General features: G+C 37.5%; 2 protein-coding genes across 2 annotated transcripts; both read right to left on the bottom strand.

Annotated features, from left to right (window-relative positions):
- Positions 1-4,049: 4,049 nt before the first annotated feature.
- On the bottom strand, positions 4,050-6,495 carry LOC136284103 (uncharacterized). The gene is made up of 3 exons (XM_066173916.1): positions 6,181-6,495; positions 5,392-5,425; positions 4,050-4,744 (listed from the first exon to the last, which is right to left on the bottom strand). Exons 1-3 carry the CDS (start codon positions 6,493-6,495, stop codon positions 4,050-4,052), a joined length of 1,044 nt encoding a protein of 347 aa, XP_066030013.1.
- A 3,563-nt stretch (positions 6,496-10,058) lies between these two features.
- LOC136276993 (uncharacterized) lies at positions 10,059-12,132 on the bottom strand. Its single transcript, XM_066158554.1, has 2 exons — positions 11,826-12,132; positions 10,059-11,172 (listed from the first exon to the last, which is right to left on the bottom strand). Exons 1-2 carry the CDS (start codon positions 11,881-11,883, stop codon positions 10,478-10,480), a joined length of 753 nt encoding a protein of 250 aa, XP_066014651.1. The 5' UTR covers positions 11,884-12,132; the 3' UTR covers positions 10,059-10,477.
- Positions 12,133-16,472: the final 4,340 nt, after the last annotated feature.

Here is a 16,472-nt window from a genome sequence, read left to right as displayed (position 1 = left end):
CAATTACTCCACAACTCTTTTTTGACTTTAAACTGAAAAACAAAAGCCCAGCAGGTTGATAATGCAATTATCATGACTTCTATAAATAAACAGCATTTGGGAAGAACATCCAAAAGGCTTCAACGGAAAAATGAATAACGAAAAAATTAAAGGAAGACGAATTAAAACTGAACATCTAACTGCAGTAAAGTTGTTTGAAACACCTAGCAAGGAAAATTAAATGTTTTGAGTACAAATGAAAATGTAAATGTTTAAAAATGCGTGTCCTAGAGCAAAATTATTGTTACCAACCGGCCTCGCAAACGCATTTGAGATGAAACAAAGTAATAACGTAGATGCCGAGGTCAATATTTCAGTCTGAATATTTTTAAAAGTAATGTGTATTGAACGTTTTAGAGAAAAAATGTTTACAAAACACTAAATTTGAATTGCGAGTCATCAGCCGGCTTGAACTTCAAAGTGATATTGAATTTTTTATTTATGCCATTTATTTCATTTACTAATGCATCTTTAATATTTTCAAGGTCGAACAAAAATGTTTCCATGTGGATTAACAACATTCTTCTTTTGGTTAGGCCTATTGCTTCCACTAGGATCATGGGTAGGCCAATGATTTCTTGTAAAACCATCAAAGTAATAGGAAATGCTCCCCCAGGGTGTACTCAGGTAGAACAGCGGTCCATAGGCTCGGTTCGGCGAAAACTCAGAAGGCGCAGAAGAAAATGATATGCTTGGGTCAATCACGAGTTTAATTATCTTACAGTTGACGTCACCTTCCTGCCAATCAACCAAGCTGCCATTTCCCGGATGACACACCAGCCAGTTGTTTACGTTGCTCTTGATGAGAACCTGTCTGCCGAGTTGTTTCCAAAGTGAGAAGTTTATGGCGTTGTAGTCTGTTTCATTTGATGGAGGAGTTGTGGAGATAGGAACATCCACTTCGGGTCTCACCGGCCAATTTGGCCTCGGAGTGATTGCATTTGATTTGCTCGTAAAATGACTATAATTAGTGAAGGAATAGCTCCACACTAGTGTCCAGCCTCCTCCATCAGTCTCCATGTCACAGTAAGCCTTGAAAGCGTTGGCCTGGGATCCACCATCAGGATCAATCCAATAAACGCCAGAGATCAAAGTAGGATATTTACTGAGGATAGTCTGACACGAGTGTCCTGCTGAATGCTGGGTTGAACCAGAGTGCAAGAGAATGCTTTGACCTACAGGGTAACAGATGTTTCGGAAAGACGATAACAACATGTTTGGTATCAGAAGTAGGATTTATTTTCATACTGGCAACAGTCGGGCTATTCATCGACAATACAATCATGTACGAATGGGTATAAAAATTTGACTAGTATCACCTCTTTTGGTGATATATATAGGAAAGGAAAAACTTCGAACCGTTTAAGTTAACCTTCCCCATCAGTCTCCATGTCACAGAGAGCTTTGAATAAGTTGACAGGGGATTCACGATGAGGACCAATCCAATAAACACCCGAAGTCGAAGTGGGACATTAGTTGAGGAGAGTCTGGCTCGCGGTTACTGCTAAATGTTAGGTTGAACCGTGCAATTCTAGGCATGGGCACTCTGGTGCTTTGCCCTGATGGAATGGGGTCGACTAATTTGCCCTGCGTTACAAAAGTACAGAGCTCAATTACAGGGTGGAACGTTGCTACAGTGACCTTATGCGTCAACCCCTTTTTCGTTGCGGTGCATTAAAAGGTGTGTGGTACAATTAGTTCTTTCGAACAGCTTTACTTCTATTCATAGAATAGGTCTTAATCACGGAGCCCTTTTGGGTACAAGGAAGACATGGTGAATATAGAAAATGATCACATACCTCGTGGACCAGATATTCCAGGAGAGACAACCTGTGAACCGCAACGAAGTTCAATTTTGGTCATCTTTTTTTGCTCTAGGTTTTTTCTCTAATAATTTTTTAAACTGTTAGCTTGCTGTGGAATTTTATCACGGTTCAATTAAATTAGTCTTTGATTCAGGCTACCTGAGAGGGTACATACAGATGAAAGCGACAGGTGCAATTTTCTTTTCCAATACTTCAAAGTAAATTAATGAGAATGAATAACAAACATTTACAAAATGGATACGATAGAACATGCCGACATCTATCTTTTATTGATCCGGTCTTCCGGCTATATGGCATTTCCGACACTAGAACATAGAATTTCCAGTCAAGCTTTACGAAAAGGATTATGAAAACCAAATTGAAACATAAGCATGTGAAAGAAAACAGTAAAATAAAAAAAACAACAACAACAACCGCACAGCATTGCCTAAAATATCTGGCTCTCAAAGAAAGTTTCATTCAGTTGAGATCGCACTGAATAAAAAAATAAATGGCAACGGCAAAGTATACAAAATTTACGAAATACCTTTTTCACATAGAAAGAATCATCCCGTTTTACAAATCTCTCCAACTTTTTTGCTTGTTGTCCTTCGCCAAAAAGCGAACAGGTGCCTTTGTTCGCCAGGAAATTTGCTCCTTTACAAGAAGCCTCTCTCCAACACATTTGAGCACAAGCTAATAAAGAGTCAGCGTTTTCACTTTGAAGAGCATTTTCATCGACGAGACAAGCGTTTTCTTCTATGCGAAAGAACATGCCCCGATCTTCCTCTGCAGATATCTTAGGTGTTACCAAAAAAGCCCATATGAGAGCAAATATGTCCCAAGGAAAGATCTGCAAGAAAGGAAATTAAAATATGATAACATAAGGAAGAACAGTCAAAGTAGGAGGACCCTGTTGGATTATTGCTTAACATATTGCAAAACTTTGAAGAGAAGTTACTCACAAATTTTAAAGCCATCATCGATGGGAAAAGTAACATTGGGAGCAGATCTTTACTCCTTGTGATTTTATCGAGTTTTGTTTGTCAAACAAAAATAAACGCAATGCATTCGAGTACAACATAAAAGGATTTTATGGTCTGTTTTATTTGTTAATACTTATCATCCTCTCGGGGATCGGAGAAAGTATGGGTGTGCGAGTTTTTGGGAAAAAAGATTGAGTGTTCAGAAGTTCAGAACGCGTGGTTCAAAACCTTGAAATAAAGATCAGCTTTAATTTGCCTTTTTTTATCGAATGAATCTAAGAAAACAATCATAAAAGGCAAAAACACCTTTAATAATATCCAGAAATCTAACGAGAATTGATTTGATCAGGTGGCTGTACTCAATTACCAAAAAAACTCAAAGTGGTTTTGGAAAGCTCCTGAAATATATCAATTAAGGTTTATAAATGCAGAATGAGTAATAGCAAACACTATGGTCTTAACATGAAGTAAAAGTTGTTTTTATTAGCATTTCGAAGGTAGTTAGCGTAAAAAGGAAAACTCAGTTTCCACGCAGTTCACTATTTTCAAACTCCGTTATATGTTTTTACTATTGATTAATGCTCATTACTCAACCCCTTTACTCCTGGCCTTTCCATGGAAATATGAAAAGAAAAAAAACCCCGTGGCGACAATTATTTAGTGGGGTAATTGATCCAGGCTTCCCTGAGTGAATCTTATTTACTCATTTTATTCTAAGAATTGCTCTAGCTGATTGCAGCTATCTGGTTTAGTGGTTGGCACGAGTTTTGTAAACATCAGCGGCAAAAGTAGTCATGATTAAAAACACTGAGAGCTTAAATTTTGTTGTACAACAATAAAGAAGAAACTAGCACCTAATCAAGTCAAAGTTTCGCGAAGTGATTTGAATTCTCTAAACTTCCATTGGAAAGTAAAATTCTGAAAGATAATCCCCCGATCTCTTATGATGAGTGTAACTGGTGCTTTGCCTGTTGTCATCTTACGAGAGTGAAACAAGCTTGCACCTTCAGCCTCCAAGATCTGATCCGAAATTCTCCCTTCTGATGGGGTTTTCTCAGTAATTACGATAGAAGAATTTAGCGTTGTATCAGTTTAATGCCCTCAAGGTCCTACAGATGATTCTCGTCGCACGTTTTCAAAGTAATGTAGTGATTTTGTGCAGATAAGTTAACCAGCTCTAGAAGATACGTGTGTAAAGGTTTGTCATTGTCTATCTTTGCTACTCGGCTCGAATAAAAATGTTACCGTGTGGATCAAGAACATTTTTCTTTTGGTTGGGCTCATTTCTTCCACAAGGATCGTGGGTAGGCCAATTTTTGCCCGTGTAACCATTAAAATAATAAAAGTTGCTATCCCAGCGCCCACTCGAATGGAACATTGGTCCATAGTTGATATATGGTGAAAACTTGGAAGGCGCCGAAGCTGATTCTCTAGGATCAGCCACGTATTTGGTGATTGTACAGTTGACGTCACCTTTCTGCCAATCAACCAGGCTGCCAGTTATCGGTTGACACACCAGCCAGGTGTTTATGTTGCTTTTGATGAGGAACTGTCTACCAAGTTTGTTCCAGAGTGAGAAGTTCATGGCATTGTAGTCTGTTTCATTTAATGGAGAAATTGTGGAGACAGGAACATTCACTTCATTTTTGGCCGGCCAATTTGGACTAGGAGTGATCGCATTTGAATCATCGTTAAAATGACTGTAGTTAGTAAAGGAATAGCTCCATACTAATGTCCAGCCCCCTCCATTCGTTTCCATGTCACAATAAGCCTTGAAAGCGTTGGCCTTGGATCCTCCATCAGGATCGATCCAATAAACACCCGTAGACGTAGCGGGAGACTGTTTGAGGAGAGTCTGGCACGAGGTTACTGCTGAGTCCTGGTTAGAACCAGGGGGTAGAGAGATGGTTTGCTCTACAGTCATAGAATTGAAAATTGAAAGTGAGTCTACTGAAGTATCCTCTATGTTTACTAAAGCCATGTAAGGGAAAATAGAGCTGGCAACCTAAATTCAGTTACGAGTATCAAACAAGACTGAACTAATTTTATGTTACTGAGCAATTTAAAAGGATCTAAACTTAAACACCGGCCCAACGTTTCCTGACATGCGTTCTAACTTGGATTTATCTTTCCTTTTTTTTTTTACAATTCCGTTGAGTTGTCTCAGACAATTAGGATTCAGACTCAATCATTTCCTCACTATCAACCTTGTAAATAAATGATTTTATTGGTGAACGTACAACTACTAAGACAGTCGAAACCATTTTACGTAGCTGTATAACTGTCCCGATTTTTTTGTGTTTATTTAATGACAATCGAAATTAAGGAAAAAGTATTCAGTGCAAAAAAAAAAAATTAAAATTGGTAGCAATAGGCCAGGAAGGATAATGGAAGAGGGGAAGAACATGGAGGACACCAAAACGTGGTAGAAATGAAGAAATTGAAAACTATAAAGTTCAAGTTTGTCTTGGTGCATTAAGGTTTATCCAATAGCTATGGGTGGTAATTTACATTAGTGCTCGGGTTACTGATCTTAATAAAACTGAATTCCTAGCTCTCACCTTGGGGTAAGTCAGTTCTTTCTGGAAGGTCGATCTAAATTGGAGTTAAACAAGACATTTATAGTTAGTATCCGCACTTCGTGTTATGTGCATATGTACGAAATTGTTGAAGGCTCACCGGGCGACTGTGGTCTTATTTCAGTTGTTAGTGGCTTCTGTTTATAATTGAACGTTTCATAAAGTTTTAAATTATGGTCTTGATGTTAAGACAAGCTTCTGTGGGTCTTGTCGTCTCAACCATTCCTATAAGGTCTCATCTCAATTCATTCACGTTCCTCCACAAATGTCCTCTCATGTTTCAGCTTTTTTCCTGCTAAAGCGCAAATTACTTTAAACGCCCGATCAAGTCTCTTACGTAGATCTGATGAGCTAAATCAAAAAGTTTGCGGAGTTTTTGTTTCGTGAAATGATCGTAGCATTTATCTTTATCGCTTTAAAAAAATCTCTATCGTACATCAGCTAGGAAAGAAAATTAAGGCCATTCCGCACTAGCGAAAACGTCACGGTTTATTTTGACAAATTTCCAATCATCATAAACAAACAGGTGAAATCCTCGGCAAACTATGCTGGCTGGTCTTATGAATAGATCGGGCGTTGACGGAATTTGACAGCTTTTATATATAACAGACGGAACAAAAATTTGTCATGACAAAATTTGTCCTTTCATTTTAACCGGGCAATTCTAATTTTGTCTACTAGTGCGGGAAGGCCCTTAAACTTGTTCGTGATAAAGTGTACATTATCGGAAGTTGTCACCAAAAAACATGGTATGTCATCAACGCCAAATACCTTTGTCAGATAGAAAGAGCCATCTCGCTGTAAAAGTCGCTCAGTTAATGAACTTGTTTCCATTTCGCCGCGAAGAAGGTAACAAAGTCCTGGGTTTTCCAGAAAGTTTGCACTTCTGCACGAAGTTTGTCTCGCACACAAAACCGAACAGGAAAGCAAATAATCAGTTTCTCCAGACCAAAAGAGGCTTTTGTCTCTGTAGCTGAAAAAAGTGTTTTCTTTGATTTGAAAGAAAACGCCATTTTCGGCTCCTTCAGTTGTCTTTGCCGCCGAGAACAAGACGACTACAAACAGGTACTCGACTTGCAGAAACATCTGTCGAGAGAATCTTAGGACAAACTTATGATTAGTAAATGTATGGATCATATAAATTACCTGCCTTCAGACAAAATTGTCTGACAAGACAGAAAGGGAGAGAAATTTTAACCCACCCTTTGATTTTAGCAAAAACAGCGCGCGACACGCTCAAACCTTTGTGTATAAGTTTGCACCGTTAGTACCAATTGTAAATTTATTATTGATTCCGTGATCTTCGTCTGAATTGTATTTGTCTATTTAAGTATAATAATACAGACCTTGACCTTGTTTTCTTAGCGATAAGTTTCCAATTACCCCACAACTCTATTTTGACATTTAATTGAAAACAAAAGTCCTGTCGAGAGAATCTAAGGACAAACTTATGATTAGTAAATGTATGGAACATATAAATCACCTGCCTATAGACAAAATAGTCAGACAAGACAGAAAAGGAGAGAAATTTTCAACCCACCCGTTGATTTTAATAAAAAAAAACTGCGCGACCCGCTCATACCTTAGTGAATAAGTTTGCACCGTTTGTACCAATTGTAAAGTTATTCATTCCGTGATCTTCGTCTGAAAGTCTATTTTTCTATTTAAGTATAATAATACAGCTTTGACCTTTTGTTTTCTTAGCAATACGTTTCCAATTACCCCACAGCTCTGTTTTGGCATTTAAATGCAAACACAAGTCCTGCAGGTTTATAATGCAATTATCACGACTTCTAGGTAAAAAGAATATGGAAATACTGGAAAGGTTGCGATCAGCTCTTTTATGAAACAGTTCAGTGAAGAAGAAAATAATTTAAAATGCAAAGTTGAAAATAAAAAGAGTTGGTGGGAGATTAAATTAAAACTGGACATGAAAACACATCTTTTATGTTTGAAACACCTGGCAAAGAAAAAGTACTTTTTTGAGTGCAAATGGAAAGGTAGGCCTGTATTTGTAGAAATTATTTAATATGTTATTTGTTAACCAGTCCTTTCAAACTGATATTTTTCCTTTTATTTCTTACAAGTAGTAGTAGGCTACAAGTAGTAGCCTTACCGTTTTTAAAAAGCAACTTAAAAAATTTCTATTTAGGAAAGCTTTTAGTTTGTTTTGATAGATCTAATGTTTATTGCCTCTGAATATTTTAGTTTTAATTAGTATAGAACTTTAACTTATGTAAAGCGCTTCTGAATATTGTTTAAAGTTTGAGCGCTATATAAATTCCTTATCATTATCATTATCATTATTATTTTTTACATAAATACATGTTTGATAATCTTTTCAAGATCAAACAATCATTTTTCAGTTGCTTAGGCTCGACTCTTCCACTAGGATCACGTGTAAGCCAATAATCTCCAGAGCAACTATCAAATTAAAAGTAAGACCTACTTCAGCGCATGCTCCGAGAGAATGGCGGTCCATAGCCTTGGGATTTGTTGGGTGAAATTTTAAAGTAATAAAAGAGAAAAAGTAACTTAGCATAAAATTCCCTTAGCAGATGTGGGGCCATCATCTTATCACTCAAGCCTCCAAGATGTGATTCAAATTTCTCATTTTTGGCTTCTGTGCTCTTGTACAGTAAAGTAGTTTAAAGAATAAAGAGAAATATCAAAATGATACCCTTTTGCTGATAGGTTCGTTCATTTTAATAACTTTTCTGGTGGATATGGTATTGATATTGTGAGAAGTTAATTACTTCTGAAGTAATTTGAGTAGAAATTTGTTAGAGTCTGTCTTTCCTACTCGACTCGAATGAAAATGTTACCATGTGGATTTGCAACATTTTTCTTTTGGTTAGGACTATTTCCTCCGAGAGGATCATGGGTAGGCCTATGGTTTTCAGTGTGACCATCAAAATAATAGTTAGTGCTGTTATAGCGTTTGGTCATGCAAAGCAGCGGCCCATAGCTATTGTTTTGATTCGGTGAAAACCTCTATGGGACAAACTCGTGACTTGGGCCAGTCACGTGTTTGATGATCGAACAGTTGATATCACCTTCCTGCCAATCTACCACGCTGCCATTTCTCGGATCACACACCAGCCAGTTGTTTATGTTGCTCTTGATGAGGATCTGTCTGCCGAGTTTTTCCTGAGTGAGAAGTTCACGGCGTTGTAGTCTGTTTCATTTAATGAAGGGATTGCGGAGACAGGAACATGCATATACCTATAAAACCAAACGGGCCAGTTTGTTCTTGGAGTGATCGCATTTGAGCGATCACGAAAGTGGCTGTATTTAGTAAAGGACTAACTCAATACTAGAGTCCAACCTCCACCACTGGTCTTCCATATCACAATAAACCTTGAAAGCGTTGGACTGAGACACACCTTCAGGATTAATCCAATAAATACCTGTGGAGGGAGGGAGAGATTGGTCGAGGAGAGTCTTGCACGATGGGACTGCTGAATGCTGGGTTAATCCACGGGGTGCTGGCGTGTTCTTTCCTATGATCAAAAAATATGGTTATCGATCTCTGCTTTAAGTTACAGACACATAAACCTAAAAAAAGAGTTGTTTTTGTAGGGCTGTTGTGTTAAATGTGACATTTAGAGACGGAATAGGTATTTTTTGAAAACACATTCTACCGAGCACGCCAAAAGGTGTGGCAATATCATTCATTTGAGGAGTTGGTGACTTAAAAATGACGAAATCCAGTGTGAGCCACCATGAACTGAGCTTTGTGTAAGGACAAATTTGCCGTAAAAAAATCACATACCTTGTGGACTAGAGACTCCTTGAAAGGTAACCTATTAAGTGAGCCAAAAACAGACAGGCTTTCGCTTGAGTAAGAAACTTTCACTCATATTCATAGTTTGCAAGCTACACTTAAATTTGTACATTTATTTGAAAAAAAGTAGGCATTCATTTCGATTAAAAAGACGAGCAAAAAGAAGTCTTGTCTCTAATCACTTTTTCAAAATGTTTGCCCTGATTACCTGATCCTCATCAACTTAAGGTTTGAGTTTTCTGTTTTAATGACTGTAAAAGCTGAGGGAAGGGGTTTTTTGTCTTAAAGATATTCATTTTTAAACTTAAATTTTATCACCTTTCCTTTTCTGCCGTTCTCTCGTCTAATGTTTTAGTCAATAGTTGGAAAATTGTCCAAGGGTCATTTTAAGTGATCTGATTCAGAGTAGACGGGCACAACATGAAAAGAGAAGTATTTTTTGAGGCAACCGAAACTTGAAAATGTATTGATACAGATGTAAAATAAACATAATTACAAAACGGACTCGATAAAACATGCCGACTCCCATCTTTTAAGGATCTTTTATTGATCAGGTTACAGCGGCTGTGTGACATCACGGACATGAGAAAAATTTTATTTCCTACTTAATGAAAAGGACAGTGAAAACTAAATTGAAACATGAACAAGTTGTATAAAAAATTGCCATTGCATAAAACTACCCAAAACATCCGGCTCTCACTCCACTCCTTTGTAATCGCAGGGAGTAAAGAAAGAAATGGTAACACAACTTATATTAATCTGTAAAATCTACAAAATTCTAGAAATACCTTTTCTATATAGAAAGAACCACCCCGTTTTACAAATATTTCCACCTTTCTTGCCTGTTGTCCTTCGTCAAAAAGCGAATGGGTGGTTTTGTTCGCCAAGAAATTTGCTTCTTTACAAGCAGTTTCTCTCCTACACATTCGAGCACAAGTCAATATAGAGTTTAAATTTTGTTGTACAACAACAAAGAAGAAATTGGAACCTAATCAAGTTTCGCGAAGTGATTTGAATTATCGAAAGTTCCATGGGAAAGTAAAATTCTGAAAGATAATCCCCCGACCTCACATGATGAGCGTAACTGGTGTCTTGCTTGCTGTCAACTTACGAGAGTGAACCAAGCTTGGACCTTCAGCCTCCAAGATCTGATCCAAAATTCTCTCTTCTGATGGGGTTTTCTCAGTAATTACGATAGAAGAATTTAGAGTTCTATCAGTTTAATACCCTCAAGGTCCTCTAGATGATACGTGCGTAAAGATTTCTCATTGTCTGTCTTTGCTACTCAGCTCGAATATAAATGTTACCGTGTGGATCAAGAACATTTTTCTTTTGGTTTGGCCTATTTTTTCCACAAGGATCATGGGTAGGCCAATATTTGCACGTGTAACTATTGAAATAATAAAAGGAGCTGTTCCAGCGCCCACTCGAATGGAACATTGGTCCATAGTTGATATATGGTGAAAACTTGGAAGGCGCCGAAGCTGATGCTCTTGGGTCAGCCACGTATTTGGTGATTGTACAGTTGACGTCACCTTTCTGCCAATCAACCAGGCTGCCATCTGCCGGATGACACAACAGCCAGTTGTTTATGTCGCTTTTGATGAGGATCTGTCTACCGAGTGTTTTCCAGAGTGAGAAGTTCATGGCATTGTAGTCTGTGTCATTTAATGGAGAAATTGTGGAGATTGGAACATTCCCTTCATTTTTGACCGGCCAATTTGGCCTAGGAGTGATCGCATTTGAATCATCGTTAAAATGAGTGTAGTTAGTAAAGGAATAGCTCCATACTAATGTCCAGCCCCCTCCATTCGTATCCATGTCACAGTAAGCCTTGAAAGCGTTGGCCTTGGATCCACCATCAGGATCGATCCAATAAACACCAGTGGACGTTGCAGGAGACTGTTTGAGGAGAGTCTGGCATGAGGTTACTGCTGAGTGCTGGTTAGAACCAGCGGGTAGAGAAGTGTTTTGCTCTATAGCCATAAAGTTGAAAATTGAAAGTGAGTCTAGTAAAGTATCTTTTGTATGTGCTAGAGCCTTGTAAGGGAAAATAGAGCTGGCGACCTAAATTCAGTCACGAACATCAAACAAGAACCAATATTATGTTACTGAGCAATTTAAAAGGATCTAGACTTACACACCGGCCCAATGTTTTTTGGCATGCGTTCTAACTTGGATTTTTTCTTTCTTTTTTGTTTTTGTTTTTTTTAATTCCGTTGAGCTGTTTCAGACAGTTAGGATTCAAACTCAATCATTTCCTCAACATTAACCTCGTAAATAAATGATCCAATAGGTGAACGAACGACCACAAGGACATTCGAAACCTTTCTAAGTAGCTGTGTAAGTGTCCCAATTTTTGTGTTTTATTTTAATGACAATAGAAAATAAGGAAAAAGTATTCAGTGCAAAAAAAAAACAACTAAAATTGGCAGCAATAGGCCAGGAAGGATAATGGAAGAGGGAAGAACATGGAGGACACCAAAACGTGGTGGAAATGAAGAAATTGAAAATTATAAAAGATCCAAGTTTATCTTGGTGCATCAAGATTTATCCAATAGCTATGGGTAGTAATTTACATTAGCGCTCGGGTTACTTACGTTAATAATACTGAATTCGTAACTCTCACCTCGGGGTGAATCAGCTCTTTCAGCAAGGTGAACCTGAATTGGAGTTAAACAAGACATTTATAGTTAGTATCCGTACTTTGTGTCATGCGCATATGTACGAAATTGTTGAAGGTTCACCGGGCGACTGTGGTCTTATTTCAGTTGTTGGTGGCTTCTGCTTAAAACTGAACGTTTCATAAAGTTTTAAATTATGATCTTGATGCTAAGACGAGCTTCTGTGGGTCTTGTCGTCTTAACTTTTTCTTATAAGGTCTCATCTCAACTCATTCGCGTCCCTCCACAAATGTCGTCTCATGTTTCAGCTTTTTTCCTGCTAAAGCGCAAATTACTTAAACGTCCGACCAAGTCTCTTACGTAGATCTGATGAGCTAAGTCAAAAAGTTTGCGGTGTTCTTGTTTTATAAAATGATCATAGTAGTTATCCTTATCGTTGTCAAAAAATCTCCGTACTGCAGCTAGGAAAGAGGATTAAGGCCATTCCGCACTAGCGAAAAAATTGTTTATTTTGGCAATTGTTTAATTTGGCAAATCATCATAAACATTTTACAAGCGCAGATTGGGGGTGAAACCTCTTGGCAAACTATGCTGGCTGGTCTGATGAATAGATCGGCCGCTGACGGAATTTGACGGCTTTAAAATTTTTAGTGCGGATGTAGCAGACGAAACAAAATTTGTCCTTTTATTTTAACGGTACTAGTTTTTTCTGCTAGTACGAACTTGTTCGTGATAAGGTGTACATTATCGGATGGTGTCACCGAAAAAAATGCCATGTCATCAATGCCAAATATCTTTGTTAGATAGAAAGAGCCATCTCGCTTTAATAGCCGCTCAGTTGCTGAACTTGTTTGCATTTCGCCGCCAAGAAGGTAACAAAGTCCTGGGTTTTCCAGAAAGTTTGCACTTCAGCACGAAGCTTGTCTCGCACACAAAACCGAACAGGAAAGCAAAGAATCAGTTTCTCCAGACCAAAAGAGGCTTTCTTCTCTGTAGCTGAAAAAAGTATTTTCTTTGATTTGAAAGAAAACGCCATTTTCGGCTCCTTCAGTTGTCTTTGCCGCCGAGAACAAGACGACTAAAAATAGGTACTCGACCTGCGGAAACATCTGTCGAGAGAATCTTAGGACAAACTTATGATTAGTAAATGTATGGATCATATAAATTACCTGCCTTCAGACAAAATTGTCTGACAAGACAGAAAGGGAGAGAAATTTTAACCCACCCTTTGATTTTAACAAAAACAGCGCGCGACACGCTCAAACCTTTGTGTATAAGTTTGCACCGTTAGTACCAATTGTAAATTTATTATTGATTCCGTGATCTTCGTCTGAATTGTATTTGTCTATTTAAGTATAATAATACAGCTTTGACCTTTTGTTTTCTTAGCGATAAGTTTCCAATTACCCCACAACTCTATTTTGACATTTAAATGAAAACAAAAGTCCTGCAGGTTTATAATGCAATTATCACGATATCTAGGTAAACAGAATATGGAAATACCGGAAAGGTTGCGATAAGCTCTTTTATGAAACAGTTCAGCGAAGAAGAAAATAATTTAAAATGCAAATTTAAAAATAAAAAGAATTGGTGGGAGATAAAATTAAAACTGGAGATGAAAACACATCTTTTTTGTTTGAAACACCTGGCAAAGAAAAAGTACTTTTTTGAGTGCAAATGAAAAAGTAAGGCCTGCTTTTGTAGAGATGATTTAATATGTTATTTGTTAACCAGTCCTTTCAACCTGATATTTTTCCTTTTATTTATTACATTTATTACATATATTAATACATGTTTGATAATTTTTTCAAGATCGAACAATCATTTTTCACTTGGTTGAGCTCGACTCTCCACTAGCATCACGTGTAAGCCAATGATCTCCAGAGCAACTATCCAATTGATAGCAAGACCCGCTTCAGCGCATGCTCCAAGAGAGTAACGGTCCATAGCCTTAGGATTTATTGGATGAAATTTTAAAGCAGTAAAGAAGAAAAAGTAACTTTGCATAAAATTCCCTTAGCAAATAATGATTCCGTGATCTTCGCTTGACCGTTCTATTTTTCTATTTGGATACAGCAATACAGCTTTGACATTTTGTTTTCTTAACAACACGTTTCCAATTACTCCACAACTCTATTTTGACATTTTAAATGAAATGCACAAGTCTTGCAGGTTTATAATGCAATTATCATGACTTTTAGGTAAACAGAATATGGAAATACCGGAAGGCTGAAAAAAAGAAAATTGGTAAGAGACAAAATTAAAACTGATCATGAAAACACAGCCTTTTGTATTAAACACCTGGCAAAGAGGAGTTACTTTCCTGAATGGAAATAAAAAAGCAAGGCTTGCATAATTCAGCGAGAGAATTGGATCATTTACAAGTTTGATGATGTTGCAGATTGTTGGCTACAGTTATAAAACGTGCTAAAAAGGGCAGGCTAAATGTACAGATACCAAATAGTGCCGAGAATTTGCTAGAAAAATGAAAGGATCCCTCCCTGTGATTTTTAATGATTTCTATTTTGCTTTTCGTTCGGCTTTTTTTTCTTGATGTCTTTTGTTTGTTTAATAAAGTCTGATAAAGTAGAAACAATAACATCGCAAAAATTTATAAAAATTAAATATACAGTCCGAAAAACAAGGATTTTGCCCAAGGGAACAGCGGCAAGTATATTGATTAAATTGTAACGTTCTGTCAGAATATTCGCGGAGGAGAGTCAAGTGGTAATTTTGTGATACGAGAAAAAATCTTAGGTTCGTCAATGAATGATTTGAATATGAGGAAGCGAGAATCTACAGTGACCTGCCTTAAAGATCGCGATCAATCCCTATTACGAAAAGGTTTACGCTGTTGACAAGACCAGACAACGTTTTATTTACATAAAATCAATTTAATCAAATTATAATAATTATTTTATTTGATAGTATTTTCAAGGACATGTACTATCTTGTTATTGCTGATTTATTAAAAAATCATCAGTGTTTGGGCATTCTCTGTGTCTTTACCAGCTGTTTTAGCAAGAAAAACTAATCAAGTAATATAAATTCGTTTCACTTGAATTTTCCTTATGACTGTTTTGTATGCCCTTCCCTGAGTAAATGTGCTATAAGGAATATAAGTATAACGGAAACAGGTGCTCATCACAGAACAACTAACTTTCATAAACTAATTTAACAAATGAAATGCTCCTTGATCATGGACAGGCCAGTTACGCCCTGTGGAACCGTTAAAATAATAGTACGGGTTGACGGTTTTGAAAATCGGTCCACAGTTTACTATCCGTTCAAAAAATGAGAATGCCGGTGTATCTTTGCACGTGTCAGTCACGTGATTGATGACCTGACAGTTGATGTCAGCCAATTTTGCAGGTGGTTTAACCAATTCTCTTTCTCCGTGGGGTCAAAACTGAACTGCACAGCAAGAAAGAGTCTAAAGGAAGGACTATAAAAAGAATTGGCTGCCAATTAACTGTCAATTAGGGGGATCATAGGAACATTCCAGAGCCTTATTAGGAATCCAATGAATTTTATCGTGAATCAACCAAACATCTTCTCACCCCCGGTGATAGTAATGACTGGCGTCTTAAGGATACATTAATCACAGTGCATTACATCTTTATTAACTTCCGCCGCTTTTCATTCGATCCCTTCATACTGAAGTCAAAATTTTAACTACTACTTTCCCAACTTTATTTACAACACTATACGTTACTAAGTGTACATAAAATGCCCTTAAATAATATTACATGTCCTTATCTCACTTTCCAAGACTAACATTATCGCCAGTACTTGCTTTGCTTAAAATGCCAACAATTGAACACAGCGAACATTCCATTTCACCCCTTGCCACCACAACACTTTTTACGGTACTACCACTGTTTAGGCTGGTCGATGCATTGCCTAGCCTGGGTTCCCACCGAGTCATCTAAGTTTAGAGCATGCCCAGAGGTGGCCTTTTCAAATGATGCCACAAGGCCACATAGTTAAAACCTCTCTCTTTCAGGTTGTCAGTTTTTATTCAGTTATTGGACTTAACGATGTGTTTCACCGGTCCCTGATTGTGTATACGCTGGAATATCTGTTAATAGTTTTTCGCAACACCATCGCGAAAAGAATTTCGCCTAAAGATTGGTTTAAACTTGGATTTTGCATGCTTTTGCATGATTGCATGATATTGCCTCTCCCTCCCCACCCCTTATTTCCTTCCTATTTCTAGCCGTTCACTTTTGTTTCAAGGTAATTAGAGTCTTTCTCCGTTTCTCGTCTGTAAACAAGCAAAGCAATCGTGGATAAATATCGACGCCCAATTGAAAATTGCTCTAAAAAAAGGAATCCAGGGAGACAATCAGTTGATTTTACATGATGAACGTAGCCAACACTTCGCTCGTGTTCGTCTAACCCTAAAAATGCCTAAAACGTCAGCTTTAATATTAGGTGCAAAATTCTTACTTTTCGCTGCTATAAGCATATCAGAATTTGATGCAAGATAGAATAAGACAGCTGATCATTTCATCGATTCTTATCACTTGTTTGCTGGGTAGTTTATTGATATGAACGAAGAAAGTAATCAGCCCTCGTCATATGTGTGAGAATTCATTTGTTACAGTCTGCCTTGGCTATAAGCCTCGAATAAGAATATTACCATGTGG

Source organism: Pocillopora verrucosa, chromosome 11, assembly GCF_036669915.1.
Source record: "Pocillopora verrucosa isolate sample1 chromosome 11, ASM3666991v2, whole genome shotgun sequence".
NCBI classification, from domain to species: Eukaryota; Metazoa; Cnidaria; class Anthozoa; order Scleractinia; family Pocilloporidae; genus Pocillopora; species Pocillopora verrucosa.
The sequence above is the reverse complement of the archived record's forward strand: the minus strand, read 5'-3'. Positions and strand labels throughout refer to the sequence as shown.

Excerpts from the sequence above, each read along its gene's own strand:
- LOC136284103 (XM_066173916.1), bottom strand. The coding sequence starts at position 6,495 with ATGTTTCTGCAAGTCGAGTACCTGTTTGTAGTCGTCTTGTTCTCGGCG. Across the intron at positions 5,426-6,180 it reads GCTCTTTCTATCTGACAAAG|ATCGACCTTCCAGAAAGAAC; the intron begins GTATTTGGCGTT and ends ACTCCAATTTAG. Across the intron at positions 4,745-5,391 it reads AAGAACTGACTTACCCCAAG|AGCAAACCATCTCTCTACCC; the intron begins GTGAGAGCTAGG and ends CTATGACTGTAG.
- LOC136276993 (XM_066158554.1), bottom strand. The coding sequence starts at position 11,883 with ATGTCTTGTTTAACTCCAATTCAGGTTCACCTTGCTGAAAGAGCTGAT. Across the intron at positions 11,173-11,825 it reads AAGAGCTGATTCACCCCGAG|AGCAAAACACTTCTCTACCC; the intron begins GTGAGAGTTACG and ends TTATGGCTATAG.